The 19,581-nt window shown below is 43.8% G+C and overlaps 1 protein-coding gene across 8 annotated transcripts in view; it reads right to left on the bottom strand.

Annotated features, from left to right (window-relative positions):
- The window catches only part of stambpl1 (STAM binding protein-like 1), a 69,449-nt gene that overhangs the window by 34,324 nt on the left and 15,544 nt on the right, over positions 1–19,581 (bottom strand). For 7 of the 8 annotated variants that reach the window (XR_011882699.1, XM_072239259.1, XM_072239256.1 and 4 more), the window contains exon 2: positions 14,568–14,660. The exons of the other annotated variant lie outside the window; for it this stretch is intronic. Coding sequence is in view for 6 of the 7 variants with exons in the window: in XM_072239259.1 (XP_072095360.1) it covers positions 14,568–14,603 (36 nt within the window). In the remaining variant the exon portion in view is untranslated. The remainder of the gene's footprint in view (positions 1–14,567; positions 14,661–19,581) is intronic. 8 annotated transcript variants of the gene reach the window in all.

The raw sequence follows: 19,581 nt of genomic DNA, 5'->3' as shown, positions 1-19,581 counted from the left end.
AGTCTGTGGTGGCCAGTGCTATCATGTTTGCTGTTGTGTGCTGGGGTAGCAGGCTGAGGGTAGCAGACACCAACAGAATCAAGAAAATCATTTGTAAGGCCAGTGATGTTGTGGGGATGGAACTGGACTCTCTGACGGTGGTGTCTGAAAAGAGGATGCTGTCCAAGTTGCATGCCATCTTGGACAATGTCTCCCCTTCACTAGATAATGTACTGGTTGGGCACAGGAGTACATTCAGCCAGAGACTCATTCCACCGAGATGCAACACAGAGCGTCATAGGAAGTCATTCCTGCTTGTGGCTATCAAACTTTACAACTCCTCCCTTGGAGGGTCAGACACACTGAGCCAATAAGCTGGTTCTGGACTTATTTCCATCTGGCATAATTTACACATTATTATTTAATTATTTATGGTTTTATATTGCTACATTTATACTCTATTCTTGGTTGGTGCAACTGTAACGAAACCCAATTTCCCTCGGGATCAATAAAGTATGTCTATCTATCTATATATTAAAAATCTGGCAAAAAAAACAAAAATACAGGTCGACCTTCACTACTCCGACTACCTGTAATCCGGTTCCTTTTCTAATCCGGCACTGATTAAGCTTAATGTGATCCTTCTGTAATTCGGCATTTTCACTAATCCGGCACTCCTCAGGTCCCAATGGTGCCGGATTAGTGAAGGTCAACCTAAACGATATATTAAAAAAAAAGTGAGGTAGTGTCCAAGGGTTCAATATCCATTTAGGAATCGGATGGAGAGGGGAAGGTGTTACTGAATCGCTGAGTGTGTGCCTTCAGGCTTCTGTACTTCCTACCTGATGGTAACAGTGAGAAAAGGGCATGCCCTGGGTGCTGGAGGTCCTTAATAATGGACGCTGTCTTTTTGAGACACCGCTCCCTGAAGATGTCCTGGGTACTTTGCAGGCTAGCACCCAAGATGGAGCTGACTAAACTTACGACTCTCTGCAGCTTCTTTCGGTCCTGTATAGTAGCCCCTCACCCCCTCTATACCAGACAGTGATGCAGCCTGTCAGAATGCTCTCCACGGTACATCTATAGAAGCTTTTGAGTGTATTTGTTGACATATCCAATCTCTTCAAACTCCTAATAAAGTTTAGCCACTGTCTTGCCTTCTTTATAACTGCATTGATACGTTGGGACCAGGTTAGATCCTCAGAGATCTTGACAAACCAGAACTTGAAACTGCTCACTCTCTCCACTTCTGACCCCTCTATGAGGATTGGTATGTGTTCCTTCATCTTACCCTTCCTGAAGTCCACAATCAGCTCTTTTGTCTTACTGACATTGAGTGCCAGGTTGTTGCTGTGACACCGTTCCACTAGTTGGCAGATCTCACTCCTGTACGTCCTCTCGTCACCATCTGAGATTCTACCAACAATGGTTATATCATTTATATCAAATTTATAGTTGATATTTGAGCTATATCAGAGGGGATGACGAGATGGCCTATAGTGACGAGGTCCAGCACCTGGCCACGTGGTGGGCCGACAACCTGGCCCTTAACACCCAGAAGACCAAGGAGATCATTGTGGACTTCAGGCATGCGAGGAGCCACACTCATGTCCCCATCTACATCAACGGAGCTGTAGTGGAGCGTGTATCAAGCTTCAAATTCCTTGGTGTCCACATTTCCGAGGATCTTACCCGGTCCCTAAACTCCATCCTGATCAAAAAGGCACAACAGCGCCTTTATTTCCTGCGGAGCATGAAGAAAGCTCACCTCTGTCCCAGGACACTGACGGACTTTTACCGCTGTACCATTGAGAGCATACTCACCAACTGCATCTCAGTGTAGTATAGCAAGTGACCCGTATCGGACCGCAAACATAGAAACATAGAAAATAGGTGCAGGAGTAGGCCATTCGGCCCTTCGAGCCTACACCGCCATTTATTATGATCATGGCTGATCATCCAACTCAGAACCCTGCACCAGCCTTCCCTCCATACCCCCTGATCCCCGTAGCCACAAGGGCCATATCTAACTCCCTCTTAGATATAGCCAATGAACTGGCCTCAACTGTTTCCTGTGGCAGAGAATTCCACAGATTCACCACTCTCTGTGTGAAGAAGTTTTTCATAATTTCAGTCCTAAAAGACATCCCCCTTATCCTCAAACTGTGACCCCTCGTTCTGGACTTCCCCAACATCGGGAACAATGTTCCTGCATCTAGCCTGTCCAATCCCTTTAGGATTTTATACGTTTCAATCAGATCCCCCCTCAATCTTCTAAATTCCAACGAGTGCAAGCCTAGTCCATCCAGTCTTTCTTCATATGAAAGTCCTGCCATCCCAGGAATCAATCTGGTGAACCTTCTTTGTACTCCCTCTATGGCAAGGATGTCTTTCCTCAGATTAGGGGACCAAAACTGCACACGATACTCCAGGTGTGGGCTCACCAAGGCCTTGTACAACTGCAGTAGTACCTCCCTGCTCCTGTACTCGAATCCTCTCGCTATAAATGCCAGCATACCATTCGCCTTTTTCACCGCCTGCTGTACCTGCATGCCCACTTTCAATGACTGGTGTATAATGACACCCAGGTCTCGTTGCACCTCCCCTTTTCCTAATTGGCCACCATTCAGATAATAATCTGTTTTCCTATTTTTGCCACCAAAGTGGATAACTTCACATTTATCCACATTAAATTGCATCTGCCATGAATTTGCCCACTCACCCAACCTATCCAAGTCACCCTGCATCCTCTTAGCATCCTCCTCACAGTGGTCTGTCATGTCCTTGCTCCCCATAATCAATTCACCTGTTTCTGTCTGTAGGGCACCTACAATTGTCTTTACCAGTCTTTTCCTTTTTACATATCTATAAAAGCTTTACAGTCAGATTTTATGTTCCCTGCCAGTTTTCTCTCATAATCTTTTTTCCTCTTCCTAATTAAGCCCTTTGTCCTCTTCTGCTGAACTCTGAATTTCTCCCAGTCCTCAGGTGAGCCACTTTTTCTGGCTAATTTGTATGCTTCTTCTTTGGAATTGATACTATCCCTAATTTCTCTTGTCAGCCACGGGTGCACTACCTTCCTTGATTTATTCTTTTGCCAAACTGTCGATGTGAGTCCTACTGGGTGACAGTCATTAAGGCAGGTAACGTTATTCGTTTTAGGCACTGGTATAATTGTTGCCATTTTGAAGCAAGAGGGAACTTCCACCCATAGCAGCGAGAGGTTGAAAGTGTCCTTGAACACTCCCGCCAGTTGGTTGGCACAGGTTTTCAGAGCCTTACCAAGTACTCCATCGGGACCTTCCACCTTGCAAGGGTAAAAGACAGCCTAACATCGCCCTCTGAGACAGACCACTGGGTCATCAGGCGCAGCAGGGATCTTCACAGCTGTAGTTGTATTCTCCCTTTCAAAGTGGGCATAGAAAGCGTTGAGTTCATCTGGTAGTGAAGCATCGCTGCCATTAGGTACCTGGAGCTTAGAAAAGTAGAGGACTATAGGTAAGCCTAGGTAATTTCTAAGGTAAGGACATGTTTGGCACAGCTTTGTGGGCTGAAGGGCCTGTATTGTGCTGTTGGTTTTCTATGTTTCTATTCATGCTATTGGGTTTCGCTTTATAGGAATTAATGTCTTGCAAGCCCTGCCAGAGTTGTCGTGCATCCAATGTTACATCCAACCTCATTCGAAATTGTCTCTTTGCCCTTGAAATAGCCCTCTGCAAATCATACCTGGTTTCCTGTTACAGGCCTGGGTTGCCAGATTTGAATGCCACAGATCTAGCCTTCAGCAGACGATGTACCTCCTGGTTCATCCAAGGCTTTTGGCTTGGGAATGTACAGTAAGTCTTTGTAGGCACACACTCATCCACACAAGTTTTAATGAAGTCTGTAACGATGACAGCATACTCATCCAGGTTCGAACATGAATCCCTGAATACAGTCAGTCCACTGATTCAAAGCAGTCCTGTAGAGGCTCCTGTGCTTCCCTTGTCCATACCTTCTTCGTCCTCACTACTGGTGCTGCAGACTTCAGTCTCTGCCTATACTCAGGGAGTAGAAGTACAGCCGAGTGATCAGACTTCCCAAAGTGAGGGCATGGAATAGCATAGTAGCAACTGTCCAATGCGTTGTTTCCTCTAGTATTGCAAGTGATCTGTTGATGGTAATTAATTAGTGATTTTTTCAGACAGGCCTGGTTAAAATCTTCTAAAACAATGGTGAAGGTGTTAGGGTGCGCTGTTTCATGCACGTTGATCCCATTGCTCAGATTATCTCAAGCCTGATTGACATTGGCCTGAGGTAGAATGTATACTGCTACCAAAATGACCCCGGAGAACTCCTGTAGTAGGTAAAAAGGACTGCACTTAACCGCTAGATATTCCAGGCCTGGTGAGCAGAATTGGGACAGCACTGATACAGTATATTTGTGCACCAAGAAGAGTTGATCATGAGGCATACTCCTCCACCTCTGCTTTTGAGAGACTCCATTGATCTATATTGACAGTGTATAGTAAACCCATCAATCTGAATTGCTGCATCCAGTATGGAAGGGGTTAACCAGGATTCCGTGAAACAACGGACACACGCGGTCCTAATGTTCCTCTGATTTCTGAGATCGTCAATTTTATTTACCAGAGACTGTACGTTTGCCAGCAAGATAGTCAGTATTGGGAGGTGAAAACCTCATTTCCTAAAGCACACTTCTAACCCCGATCCACAGCCACACTTCCTCTGTGGGCACTTCTGTCCAGTCAGAGTTGCTTCCATCAATTTTAAGCAGCAATAGTTCGTCTAAACGCATTAAGACATCCTTGTTTACTGTACTGATCTTGGAAGCAGTTCCACTTTTTAGCTGTATCAGGCTAAAAAGCCAGGGATTTTAATCCCTGCCCTAATAATTCATTTTACTGAATATAGATATCTCATTAAAAAATGCACTTTACTAAACACTGACACTAAAAACATGATTTAAAACCATTTCTCGTTAAATCCTATGCACTTGCCTCCTGAATGAAGTGCAATGCTTGGCCAGCAGGTGGCGCTCCAGTTTATTGTCCACATGGTAATTTCACAGCAAATTACTCAACAGTCTTGTCAATTTCATCCTCTCACATGGCCATCCCATTTGGAATGAAAAACTCACCCAACGCTTGCTTTGAAATGATCAAAGCACCCCATTATGGAAATTCAAATGCAGGTTAACTGCCCAACTTTTCCCACAGATGCTGCCTGTCCTGCTGAGCTCCTCCAACATTCTGTGTGTGTTGCTTGGATTTCCAGCATCTGTACATTTTCTCTTGTTTGCCTAACTTGAAAAGTAGTTTTAACCCAGCTACCAAGACATCCTCTGTTGGTAAACGCACAGCCAATATGTCATCAGCCTGCAAGGGTACAGTATTTGCCCCAATGATCTAAACATCTTTTATCCAATTCTGGAGCTGAGACCAAGGATACCAGCTTCAAGTGTTGGCTACTGTAGATTACATCGAAACAATTAATACACATTATACAAAGAGACTAAACAAACCCAGCAGAATCTGATAAAGAAAGATATGCACCCAGTGAGGAAATACTGACTTTGAGTGGTGCCAGCACATCTTTTGAAGAATCACACAGCAACATTACATTGTTGTTGGGACCTTCCATAAAATTTAAAATTTTCTTGTGTTTCTTTTTTCCAGTTATTTCATATCTTTTCAAAGCTTCATCAAAAGTCTGGTTAGGCTGAATCTGGAGTGCAGGTATTACATTCACAGAACATAGAAATCCACAGCACATTACAGGCCCTTCAGCCTACAATTTTGGGCTGACCATGTAACCTACTCTAGAAACTGCCTAGAATTTCCCTAATGCATAGTCCTCTATTTCTCCAAGCTCTATGTACCTATACAAGAGGCTCTTAAAAGACTCTATTGTAATCTGCTTCCACTACCGCCACTGGCAGTGCATTCCACACACCCACCACTCTGCATGAAAAACTTACCCCTGACATCCCCTTGGTACTTATTTCCAAGCACCTTAAAACTATGCCCGCTCGTGTTAGCCATTTCAGCCCAGCGAAAAAACCTCTGGCTATGCACACGATCAATGCCTCTCATCATCTTATACACCTCTATCAGGTCACTTCTCATCCTCCATTGCTCCAAGGAGAAAAGGCCAAGTTCACTCAACCTATTCTCATAAGGCAAACTATTCTCCAATCCAGGCAACATCCTTGTAAATCTCCTCTGCACTCTCTCCTCACGGCTCTTGAACTTAATCCTATTGTTGATGAATGCCAACACACCATACGCCTTCTTAACATCACTGTCAACGTGCGCACTCTCAGATCCCCCTCACATTCATTTCTGGTCACTCCATTACAGGAAGTATGTGGAGGCTTTGGAGAGGGTGTAGAAGAGGTTTACCAGAATGAATGGAGAGGGAAGATTGTCAGGAAAGATCGGACAAAACTGGGTTGTCTTCTCTGGAGTGGAGGAGGCTTGAACAAAATTTAATCAGATTATGAGAGGTATAGATAGAATGGATATCTGGTAACACGCACAGAATACTGGAGGAACTCAGTATCTATGGAAAAAGAGTACAGGTGTCCCCGGCTTTTCGAACGTTCACTTTACGAAACCTCACTGCTACGAAAGACCTACATTAGTACCCTGTTTTCGCTTTCAGAAGGTGTTTTCACTGTTACGAAAAACAATTCAGCGCGCGATAAAAGGCAGAGCGCGCCCCGATGAGCCGCTCTCCCCCGGATTCGGAACTGCTTTGCTTTAACACGTGCCTGTGAGCAGCCGTTTGCAAGATGAGTTCTAAGGTATCGGAAAAGCCTGAAAGAGCTCGTAAGGGTGTTACACTTACGGTAAAACTAGACACAATTAAGCGTTTTGATCGTGGTGAATGAAGTAAGGACAACATGAGTTTGGCTTGTGGAAGTTGACGAACATGATGTTGAAGAGGTTTTGGCATCCCATGACCAAGAGCTGACAGATGAAGAGCTGATGCAATTGGAAGAGGAAAGGATAACAATCGAAACTGAATGAGTAATGATAAAGTACAACTTTAATTTTGAAAGGGTACGTCGGTTTAGGAGATATTTGCAGGATGGTTTGAGTCCTTATTAAAGAACTGTGTGATAGAAAAATGCGCGAGGCTCAGCAGTCAAGCAAGCCTTCCACATCAGCTAGAGCAGACAACGAACCTCGACCTTCGACATCGAGGCAAGCATAGATAGAAGATGAGCTGCCTGCTCTAATGGAAACAGGCGACGAGATGACACCCCAGTGTCCCACCACCCCAACACCCAAGCCACAGACAGATACTGTACCGATTGGCGGAGAATGCAAAGGTAGCCGGGATGCACACAGCACACCTTTAAGAAAAAAGCCGAGATAAACATGCTAATTAATTAGGTGCCGCCTACACGTAATTGTCGGCCCAGATCAGAGACGACGCAATCGGAAATTGGCATTGATCTGGGCCGACAATTACGTGTCGGGCGGCACCTAATTAATTAGCTTGTTTATTTCGGCTTTTTCCTTAAAGATGTGCGGTGTGTTCCGGCTACCGCTGGAGCCCTGCGTGCTTCGCGGCAATGTATCGGTCGGCGGCCTGGAGGGTGGGGGCCACTGCACCACCCAAACTCCCACTCAGCCTAACACACCATCATCAGTGTGCTCAGAGCTGTCCCAATAACGGTAAGTGATACTACACTGTACATACATTATTTCTACTTTATATTGGCTGTGTATTTTCACGTGTTATTTAGTATGATTTGGCAACTTCATAGCTTAAACGTTACTGGGGAGAGTGTTCTTGCCAACAGCGCTTGCATGAGATTTTCTGCCGACGGCACGTGTGAGATTTTCCCTACGGAAAACAGTCAGTAATGATTGTGGAAAAGTATTTCTACTTTATATAGGCTGTGTATTTATCATATCATTCCTGCTTTTACTATATGTTACTGTTATTTTAGGTTTTATGTGTTATTTGGCATGATTTGGTAGGTTATTTTTGGGTCTGCGAACGCTCACAAGATTTTCCCATATAAATAAATGGTAATTGCTTCTTCGCTTTACGACATTTCGACTTACGAACCATTTCATAGGAACGATCTACCTTCGGATGGCGGGAGAAACCTGTACACTCGATACTTTGGGTCAAAACCCTTCAGCAGGACTGGAAGAAAAAAATGATGAGAAGTCGAAGTTAGAAGGTGGGGGGGGGAGGGGATGGGAGGGAGAAACACAAGGTGATAGGTGAAACCCGGGCGGGGGGAGGGAAGTAAAGAGCTGGGAAGTTGATTGGTGAGAGAAATACAGGGCTGGAGAAGGGAGAATCTGACAGAAGAGGACAGAAGGCGATCGAGAAGGAGGAGGAGCACCAGACTGAGGTGATAGGCAGATGAAAAGCTAAGGTGAGAGAGGTAAATAGGGATGAGGAATGGTAAAGGTGGGAAGTGGCATTACCGGACATTCGAGAAATCGATGTTCATGACATCAGGTTGGAGGCTACCCAGACAGAATATCAGGTGTTGCTCCTGTAACCTGAGTGTGGCCTCATCGCGACAGTAAAGGAGGCCATGGATTGACATATCGGAATAGGAGGTAGAATTAAAATAGGTGGCCACTGGGAGATCCCACTTTTCCTGGCACCGCAAGGGCCCGGTGGGGAAGGACTGTGGTATAGGTTTCTTCACCCGCGGGAGAGGGAGGGGTCGGGGGGGCGGGGAGTATACCCCTCAACAATGATGTGGTAAGGTGAACAACTGGAGTGCCACGGGGGTGGCCATAAGTACGGATATGTACTGAGTTTAATGGAAACGTATGTAAAGGATGGCAAGTTATTGAATGGTTTATTGTATATATTTATTTTTGAATAAAGTATATTCTGAAATAAAAACGAAAAAATGGAGCGTAGGTGCTCAGCGAAGTGCTCTCTCAATCTACATCTGGTCTCACTGATATACAGGAGGTCACACTGGGAGCACCAGATACATCACCCCAACAGACACACAGGTGAAGTGTCACTATTGTTTGGAGTCCTGAGTGGTAGTGAGGCTGGGGGTGTAGGGTCAGATGCAGCACCTGTTCCGCTTGCAAAGATAAGTGCCAGGGATGAACGGACAAGGGAGTTGCGTAGGGAGTGATCCCTGCAGAAAGCAGAAAGATGTGCTTAGTGTTGGGATCCCAATGGAGGTGGTGGAAGTTACGGAGAATTGTGTGCTGGACGCGGAGTGTAGTGGGGTAGTAGGCAAGGACAAGAGGAACGCTATCCCTGCTGGGGTGGCGGGAGGATGGGGCGAGGGTAGACATGCGCAAATTGGAAGAGATGTAGTTGAGGGCAGTGTTGATGGCGGAGGAAGGGAAGCCCCTTTCTTTGAAGGAGGAGGTCATTCTGCAATGAAAAGCCTCATCCTGACAGCAGATGTGGTGGAGACAGAGGAACTGAGAGAAGGGGATGGCATTTTTACAAGTAACAGAGTGGGAAGAGGTATAGTCCAGGTAGCTTTGAGAGTCTGTAGGTTTCTAATAGACACCAGTAGATAAGCTGTCTCCAGAGACAGAGACAGGGAGATCGAGAAATGGGAGGGAGTTGTTGGAAATGCACCAGGTAAATTTGAGGGCAGGGAAGTTGGAGGCAAAGGTGATGAAGTCGACGAGCTCCACATGGGGACAGGAAGCAGCGCCAATGCATCTGTTGATGTAGCATAGGAAAAGTTAGAGTGTGACACCAGTGTAGACTTGGAACATAGAATGCTCTACACAGCCGACAAACAAGCGAGTGCCCATGGCTACACCTTTTCTTTGAAGGAAGTGAGAGGAGCCAAAAGGAGAAATTATTGAGAGTGAGAACCAGTTCTGTTAGATGGAGGCGAGTGGTGGTGGAGGGGAACTGGATGGGTCTGGTGTCCAGAAAGAAACAGAGAGCTTTGAGACCTTCCTGGTGGGGGATGGAGGTGTATAGGGACTGGACATCCATGGTGAAAGTACGATGCTCGGGGCCAGGAAACTGGAAATCATTGAAAAGATCAAGAACGTGTGAAGTGTCATGGATGTAGGATTGAACCAGGGGGATAAAATTGAGTCGAGATATGCAGATATGCATTCAGTGGGTCAGCAAAAAGCTATATAATGGTTCTAACTGGATTGGCAGGTTTGCAGATCTTGGGTAGGAGATAGAAACGGGAGGTGCGGGGTGCAGGAACTATGAGGTTGGTAGCAATGGATGGGAGATCACCAGAGCTAATAAGATCAGTGATGGTGTGGGAGACAATGGCCTGGTGCTCCTCAGTGGGATCCTGTTCGAGGGGGTAAGTAAGAGGAAGTGTGTGAGAGTTGTTGCTGGGCCTCAGCAAGGTAGAGGTCAGTCCGCCAGACTACTACAGCACCCCCTATCTGCAGGTTTGATGGCAAGGTTAGGATTAGTACGGGAGGAGTTGGGAGCAGGGCACATGGAAGGAGTGAGGTTGGAATTGGAGAGAGGGATGGTGAAGTCAAGACAGCTGATGTTCCGTCGGCAGTTGGCAATGAAAAGATCCAGAGCAGGCAGGAGACCAGGGCTGGGTGGTACGTCTCTTCCGTGGATATCTGGTATCATCTTTCTCTCCCCTGGGTTGAAATGTCTAATACTAGAGAGCTTGCATTTAAGATGAGAAGGGTAAGCTCCAAGGAGATGTGCAGGGCAAGTTTTTTTTATATAAAGAGTGGTGGGTGCCTGGAATGCACCCTCAGCTGTGGTAGAGGAGATAAATACAATACAGGCATGTAAGAGGCTCTTAGATAGACACATGAATGTGCAGAGAATGGCGGGCTGAGGACTCCATAGGCAGAAGGGATTAGTTCAGTTCGGCATTTAATTACTAGTTTAATGAGTTTAACATAAGAGCATGAGCCGAGAGACCTGATCTGTGCTGTATAATTCTACGTTCTATGATCCAAGTGCAAGATAAAACGTTAAAGTCAGAGGCAAAAAAAAAATCACCCAGAACGGCATTGCAGTGGAAGTCTGCATTTGGCTCCAAGAGGCCTGTGTGTGCAGTACAGGCACTCCACCTGAGACGGAACGCCAACCTGGTGCGTTTACTATCACAAGCAGAGATATTTTAACTATGTTTGAGCACTGGCAACACAGCAGGGTATTTCCCGTTAATTCATCCAGACTAACTAGTGCAAGTGACTTAAAGGCCGACTCATCTGTAGTAAATTCAGTAATTTATAGAAATATTCATTCTGCTTTTGCTGAACAACAAATGCGCCCATCCCTCTTCAAGCAATGCAACTCTGATTCTGCATAAGCAGTTCAAAGTGTCTAATTTATAGGCATCCGTTAGTCTCATGAGACCATGGATTTGTGCCTTGGAAGGTTTCCAGGGCGCAGGCCTGGGCAAGGTTGTATGGAGGACTGGCAGTTGCCCATGCTGCAAGTCTCCCCTCTCCACGCCACCAATGTTGTCCAAGGGCAGGGCATTAGGACCCATACAGCTTGGCACCGGTGTCATGGCAGAGCAATCTGTGGTTAAGTGCCTTGCTCTAGGACACAACACGCCGCCTCAGCCAAGGCTCGAACTAGCGACCTTCAGATCACTAGATGAATGCCTTAACCACTTGGCCATGTGCCAAGATGTCTAGTACAACTAGTATGATCAATAAGATGCTGTAATCTTTTTCTGACTTTCGCAAATGGATTGCACTTTTCACAAATAACTCTGTTCATAACTCAGCCAATATGTTATAAACTTAACTGAAAAGATTGATCTTCTAGATGACACGACTGATGACAAGAACTAGCCAGCAGAGGGAAAAAGAAATACAAAAAGAGAGACACGAGGAAATCTGAAGATGCTGGAACTTCAAGCAACACACATAAAAATTGCTGGTGAACGCAGCAGGCCAGGCAGCATCTCTAGGAAGAGGTACAGTCGATGTACCTCTTCCTACAGATGCTGCCTGGCCTGCTGCGTTCACCAGCAATTTTTGTGCATTACAAAAAGGGAGAAATATTTTCCACGTTATAAGCAACGCTGGGGTGCCAAAGGGGACTGTACTGGCTCCCTTCATATTTACCCTGCATACCTCGGACTTCAGATACAACAGAGTCATGTCATCTGCAGGAATTCTCTGATGACTCAACAATAGTTGGGAGTATAAAGGGAAGATGGGAGAATGAATACAGGGTCCTGGTGGAGGACTCTGTCAAATGGTACAAGCTGAATCATCTGCAGCTCAACATCAGTAAGACAAAGGAGATGGTGATGGACTTTAGGAAGACCAAGCCTGCACTACTCCCTGTTACGATTGATGGTGAGGACGTGGATGTGGTGAGAACCTACAGGTACCTGGGAGTGCACCTAGCTGACAGACTTGAGTGGAGCACCAACACAGAGGCTGTGTACAAGAAGGGCTAGAGTCACCTCTACTTCCTGAGGAGACTGACATCCTCTGGAGTATGCAGGCCTCTCCTTCACATAAGTGATTCACAAAAAAAAATCCCTGCAAACTTGGCCTATTTACTGCATCTACAGAAACGAAGGCAGTGTGTCAAAGGGGAAAAGCTGAGAAATTGAGAATGAGGTAGCTGTACCGGCTACCTCAGTTAATATATTTAAGATATTGTTAAATAGATTATTCCATAGTATGGGAATTGAGGATTATGGGGAAGAAGTAAGTAGGTGGAGCTGAGTCCATGGCAAGATCAGCCACGATCTTACTGAATGGTGGAGTAGAATTAATGGGCCAGATGGCTTGCTACTGCTCTTAAATCTTATAAGAATGGCTTAGGGCAAAATAGCAGGAAAAGGGCAGATGGAACTTACTGCAGACAAGTCTAAAATAATCCACACATCAAGAGAAAGCGAAGAACAGCTAAACTCTGAAAGAAAGTTCAGCATGACATCCAAAACTTTGACAAACTTTTATAGATGTGCAGTGGATGGTATATTGACTGGCTGCATCACTAATGGAAACACTAATGTCCTTGAACGGAAAATCCTACAAGATAGCGGTGGATATGGCCCAGTGCATCACAGTTAAAGCCCTCCTCACCATTGAGAACATCTACATGGAGCACTGTCACAGGAAAACAGCATCCATCAACAGAAACCCCCACCATCCAAGTCATGCTCTCCTCTCACTGCTAACATTACAAAGGTTCTCACCACCAGGTTCAAGAACAGTTATTACCCCTCAAACATTAGGGTCTTAAACCAGACAGAGGGGATAACTTCACTTGCTTCATCACTGAACTGTTCCCACAACTTTATGGACTCACTTTCAAGGACTCTTCTTCATGTCATGTTCTCGATATTTATTGCTTAATTATTATCATTTCTTTCTTTTAGTATTTGCACAGTTTATTATCTTTCGCACACTGGTTTTCCACTCTGTTGGTGTGGTCTTCCATTGATTTATTGAGTATGTCCAAAAAAAAATGAATCTTAAGGTTGTATATGGTGATATATACGTACTTTGATAATAAATTTACTTTGAACTTTGAATGACACTGAGTTAACTAAGGATGAATCAATAGGAGTGCTAAAGGTCTTCAGAAAAACCAGCAGCAAAGCAGCAAAGCAGAGAAACAACAACAAAGCAAACCAAATATTAAGTGGATTTGACAGGAAAACACTGGTACAGGTTTGTGATTAAAGTGGAGTATTCTAGTCAGAGCTCATCTGAAATATGTTGCTTTCTCCAGACAACAAAAGAACAGTGTACTGAAAGCAATGCTGAGAGAAGCCAAGAGGCTAATTCCTGAAGCAAAAGATTAGAGCAAGGAGGAAGCAGAGGAACCTGCTCCTTGTGGAAAGAAGTGATGGAAGAAATAATTTGTTTGCCAAGTTAAACAATTAGTCACACTAATGCCATGGAAGTGAAAATATTCCCTTCAATTACATTCAAGAGAACATGAATACTGATGCTCAGGTGAGTAGAAATGATGCACTGGAATTGCGTCTCTCGCGAGAGGAAGAGAGCAGTAAACATAATCTGGTCCCAGCCAGATACAGAGCCTTTAGGAATTCTGAACTTCCAGACAGCAGACTATTAGAAATTTACTGCACAGGAAATTTCTCAAGTTTTTCATCAAACAGCAGATAAATGGAATTTTTCCCTCACAAATTCTCTAAACTACTGAAATAATTGTCAACAACGTCAGATGGATCGCCCTTTAAAAAAATACAACGGTGGATTGAAAATTTTGAAAGGTCTTTCCAAAACAATTGTTTATCTGAATTAAACTAGACTTGTAAAAATGTTTTTCTCCCATTCTATTACTTCCATCTTTTAACAACGCACATTTTGTTTTCAATCTTTAAAGCCAAATGTCATCTAATTACATCTTGCACTAAATCTTCTTGAGTAAATTGCACCATGAAGACGAACATCAACAGGAAAAGAGATAATCCAGTGCAATTTGATCAAGATCATTACATTCAAGGGGAAGAATTTAAACTGCCACAGCAGTATTTCTGACTGACTAATCTAGGAACAAACATTCCCAACAAATCCTGTAAAGGCAGTTTGAAAGATTTCTAAAAGAAGGTTGGATGCCAACTTTGGTAAATTTTAATTCTATGATTATTAATACATAAGTAATACCAGAGAGATGAATGTAAAAGGTTGATCAAACTCCATATCTGCACGTGAATTAGTTTCGGAGCTCCCTCTTAACGCCTCGATTCCTCACCTCACCTATGAGGAAGAAAGCAAAAGTTAGCAGATTCAATTCTTCAAACAGTTCTGTTGTAATTCTGTTTAGACAGAGGCAAAGAATTGTTCTAAATCATGATCACACTAACATCAAGATACGCAAAACATTTTCTCATTAAAACACAATTCAACCAATTATACAAAAAACAGACAATAAAAACATGCACTGCATGCATTAGAGAAGATCCTAATCTGTTGCATAATTAGCTGAATTGTGTTTTTATAGTTTTTGTTTCCGCTATAATAGTTTTGAGCACTTTTCAATGTCATAAATAGTCAGACAGAAGAATGCAAACTACATCAACATCCTGGCTGCAGGAACGGGGAAAGCAGGAGTAGACTACTCAGCTACTCAAGCCAGCTCTGTCATTCAATATGATCATGGCTGACCTGCCCCAGGATTTTGTTCCTGATTGTGATAGCCCCCCTTGCCCTCAACCCCTTTCAAAGGGATAAATTCTTCCTCTTTTAAAACACTAATGATCTCACCATTACAACCTACTGGAGTAGATAATTTCAGAGATTCAACATCTTCTCACGTTTCACCAGCCACCGAAAGAAGACCTCAAATTTAAATGCCAACTTAATGCTGGAGGAACTCAGTAGGTCAGGCAGCATCTACGGAGAGGAATAAACTGTCGATGTTTTGGGCTGAGACCCTTCATCAGCATGGGAAAGGAAGGGGGAAGATGCCAGAATAAGAAGGTGGGGGCAGGGAAATGAGTACAAGCTGGAAAGTGATAGGTGACGCTAGGTAAAGGGAGTATGAACACTGGACTTTGCATTACAGATGTTCTGAATAGTATTAAATGCACAACTCAGAAACAGCGGCTTATAAATGATAGCTGACAGCTAACGGAACGTTGTAAGGGCTTGTCACATGTGGTGGCCGATGAATAAAAACAGAGCCAATGCAGGAGGGTACCTGTGCACCTTCTGCCCCTAGTGAACACAACAAACATGGACTGTGATATGCCCGGATCAGAACACAACAAAAACCTGGCACCTTATCAAACAATATGCTATGTATAAACAGTACGGTGTTTTGTGTAAATAATCCGCAAGGCACCATGCGACAATATTATGATGAATTTGGAAACAAAATAAAAGGCTTAGGAAACATGTTCATGGGTCTTAAGACCTTTGTTTCTTCTCTGGCTGCCACACTGGGTTACCACCTCTCTCTATCATCCAGGCCTTTCGTGCTATTCAATGTTCCTCTCATCAGGGTCAATTTTAAGCCTTGATATTACCAATTTTCGTCAACTTTATAAAAAGTTTCAGCCCAGCTTGGCCGGGTTGAAAGGGCGTCAATGGAACCCCATGGCAAGTCATAGAGACATAGAGGTACATAGCATGGAAACACACCATTCAACCCAACATGTCGATGCTGATAATGGTGCCCAGCAAACTAGTCCCGTTTATCCACATTTGATGCTTATTCCCCAAAACTCCTCTGATACATGTACTTATTCAAATATCTTCAAATGTTTGTTATTGTACCTTTCTCCAGAAGCTCACTACATATATGCACTACCATCCGTGTGAGGAAGTTGCCCCTCAGGTCCCTTTTAAATCTTTCACCTCTTTTAACCCATGTCATCTGGTTGCTAAGTCCTTTTTCCTGGGAAGACGACTATGTGTTTTTAGCTGTCCCTCCATCTCCTATGCTCCACGGAATGAAGTCCTAACCTGCCATTATCTTCCTATAATTCAGGTCCTTCAGTCTTGGCAGCATTTCATAAATCTTCTCTGGACTCTTTCCAGTTTAATGTCATAATAAAATATTCAAAGGAACTCCAAGTGAGTCCCTGAGCTGTGTCACAAGCGGCAACCACATGAAGGAAGATCCCTTTCTATTCACCTGGCTGAGAAGGACCCTTGTGCTCACCCTCTGAATCAGAGCAGCCACGGAGGACATAATAAATCTTGCGTAAGTCCATATTACCTGGTCTTTAAATCCAGTCGGGCTGGCAAGCTTAGTATTGTGGGCTCCTCTGCTGTTAGTGTACTCCCGTGCGCTGATCATTCTTGCTTTCATACTGAAGTTGCAGAGACCTCCATGTAACTCGTGGGAAGAGAGTTAAGGGCAACTGATCTCTTTGCCACATGACTAGATGCAAGCCTACTAGAGAAGCAAGTACTCTCAGGCAAGGTAACAATGGATCCAAAATCTCCTGACCTGATCTGAAACCACTGTAATGCAGAAGAGAGCCTTGTACTCTTGAAGGTTCTAGAATTTGATTGCTGTATTAAACTACTTACTTCAGCTTTCAAATAGAGGTTAAAGATCTCAAATCAACAGAAGCCTAATCCACTGGGGCACCAGAAGCTATTAACACTCTTTCACCTCAATACTGAGTATGAAACCTTGATCTGCACCACATTTCTCAGCTTAATAATCAATACCACCTCAAAAGGTTACATGACTTATGTGGAACAACAACTGGCACATTTTGAGAGATGCCTCAAGGCTGTATCAATTTCTGATGGAAGTCATCAATCATAAAGTACAAGATCAAAGTGGTGTCAGATAAGCTGAATCAGTGTAGGATTTCTTATTCACAAAAAGAAGAGACGTACCTCGTACAAGGTCAAAGTTATTTCTGAAAAACAAGGTTCGGCAGAAGCACAGTTGTGTCTCAAGTCAGATTAACCTAAATTCTGGCTATTCAACCTACAGAAGATAATGCAGTGAGTAACATGATAAGATTAAATTGTATTGTGGGACATCCCTCACATGAATAATCTTAAAAATAACAAAGAAATACTGACTCTCCCTTTTGCCATCTCACTCATCACCCATACTCTCCAGCTTAAAACCTGTTTTTATCTCGAACATCTAAGTTCTGAAATGTAAACTCTTTCTCCATTCAAAGGTGCTACCTGATATGCTGAATTCTTCCAGCATTTTCCGTTTTATACCAGATGCCCGACTTTTGTGGCGATTTGCTTTTGCACCATTACAATTGAGCAATTCTTTTAAAAAAACTGAGCAAAAAAATTGAAAATGGAATCAAATGTAAATTTTGAAAATAACATCTAAACTAGGGAAAATCAAAACTGCAGATGCTGGAACACTGAGATAAATTCAAAATGCCGGAAATACTCCGCAGGTCAGGCAGCAACTCTGGAAAATGAAATCAAAGAGCATTCATCAGAACTGTGAAAAATGTCATTTGTAAATTTGCAGAGAAGGAGGCTGAAGAGATGGATAGGATAATGAGAATGTCTGTCATAGAGTTAGGCAGGTAAATTGGGATAATGAGGGCAACTAGAGTGTAATTATTGCATTACCAAAGGTTGTGCACCTTTCCTATCTTGAAAGTATTTTGCCAGTTTATCACCTTTACTGGGTGTATATCCTGGAACCGCCTGTCTAATAGCGCACAAAGTCCCTTTATGAGAAGGACTGTACGTAGTACTTCAAGAAGCTGTCTCACTTTCACCTTCTCCTGGGCAGTCAGTACAGGGTGACACAGGCTGGCCTTATTGCTCAGATCCTTAATGAATTTTTAAAAATCTTTCTACTACGTGCTCTTAAAATCAGAAAATGGGCTCTCAGGAGGGAGGAGGAGATGGTGCAACGCAGTGTGCGCAGCCGTTCCGAATGAATATCGTATGTGTTAACTAGGGGGCCGTGCACAATCCCGATTTGATGGAGACAGCCGTAAGAAGCACGGAGGAACACCTGGAGAAACTTCTGAAATGTCTGCTTCACTGCCGCTGCTGCTGTGCGATCGAGAATCTCCGGAAGGGAAGGCCCCAAATCCTCGGCTTTGCCTATTGCCTGTTGCTGGGGCTGGGGTCGAAGCACTCGGCAAAGATGGTGCTCAGTGTCGGAGAGCTGGTCGGAGGCTCGGAGTTTTCGGACAGACTTGGACTGTGGTCGGATGCTTCCAGGATGCTGCATCAGCAAGTTGGCGGTGCTGGAGGTTTACCATCTGCGTGAGATGATGGGACTTTCGAGAGACTTTGAGACTTTACCGTGCCCATGGTCTGTTCTTATCAAATTATGGTATTGCTTTGCACTGTTGTAACTATATGTTATAGTTACGTGGTTTTTGTCAGTTTTTCAGTCTTGGTTTGTCATGTGTTTCTGTGATATCATTCTGGAAAAACATTTTATCATTTCTTAATGCATGCATTACTAAATGACAATAAAAGAGGACAGCGTGTCCACATAATCTGATCTAAATATTCAGAAAAAAAATTGATGCAGCACCTGTATGGAATGAATCTGTGTTTGAAAATAATTAATGGAATACTGAAAGAACTTACGAGACAGAGAAAGAAAGAGTGAGAGAGAGCGTCTCCACACACACAAGAAAGCAACAAGTACATGCAAACCAGAAACAAAAAGTAAAGAGAAACTTGGAAAGACAGATAACATTTAAATGTTCTCATCTCTTGAGGGGAGAAAGTTCTGCAGATTCTTTAAGTCAGTGGTTCCCAACCTGGGCTCCATGGACCTCTCAGTTAATGACAGGGGTTCATGGCATTAAAAAGGTTGGAACCCTGCTTTAGGTATTTTAAGTATGATGGCACAGAGGCGTAGCTGTAAGCTCAATGTTTTACAGCTCCAGCTGCAAGATCAGAGTTCAATTCCTGCCATTGTCTCTTAAGGAGTTTGTGTGTTCACCCTGTGACCAAATGGGTTTCCTCCAGGGGCACTGGTTCTCTCACATACGCAAGAGGTGTGAATCTTGGGCACGCTCAGCTGGCGCCGGAAGCATGGCAACACTGCAGGCAGCTCAGCAGAAGCCTCACTAATTTTGATTTGACACAAACAATACATTTTACTGTATACTTTAATATACGTGACAAAGCTAAACTTCAACCTTAACTGACAAAATTAAGTTGATCAGTACTGAGAGACTGTCTACAGATATTATTAAATCTG

The sequence above is a fragment of the Mobula birostris genome, chromosome 21, assembly GCF_030028105.1.
Source record: "Mobula birostris isolate sMobBir1 chromosome 21, sMobBir1.hap1, whole genome shotgun sequence".
NCBI classification, from domain to species: domain Eukaryota; kingdom Metazoa; phylum Chordata; class Chondrichthyes; order Myliobatiformes; family Myliobatidae; genus Mobula; species Mobula birostris.
Note: the sequence above shows the minus strand (reverse complement) of the source record. Positions and strands in the feature narration are given on the sequence as shown.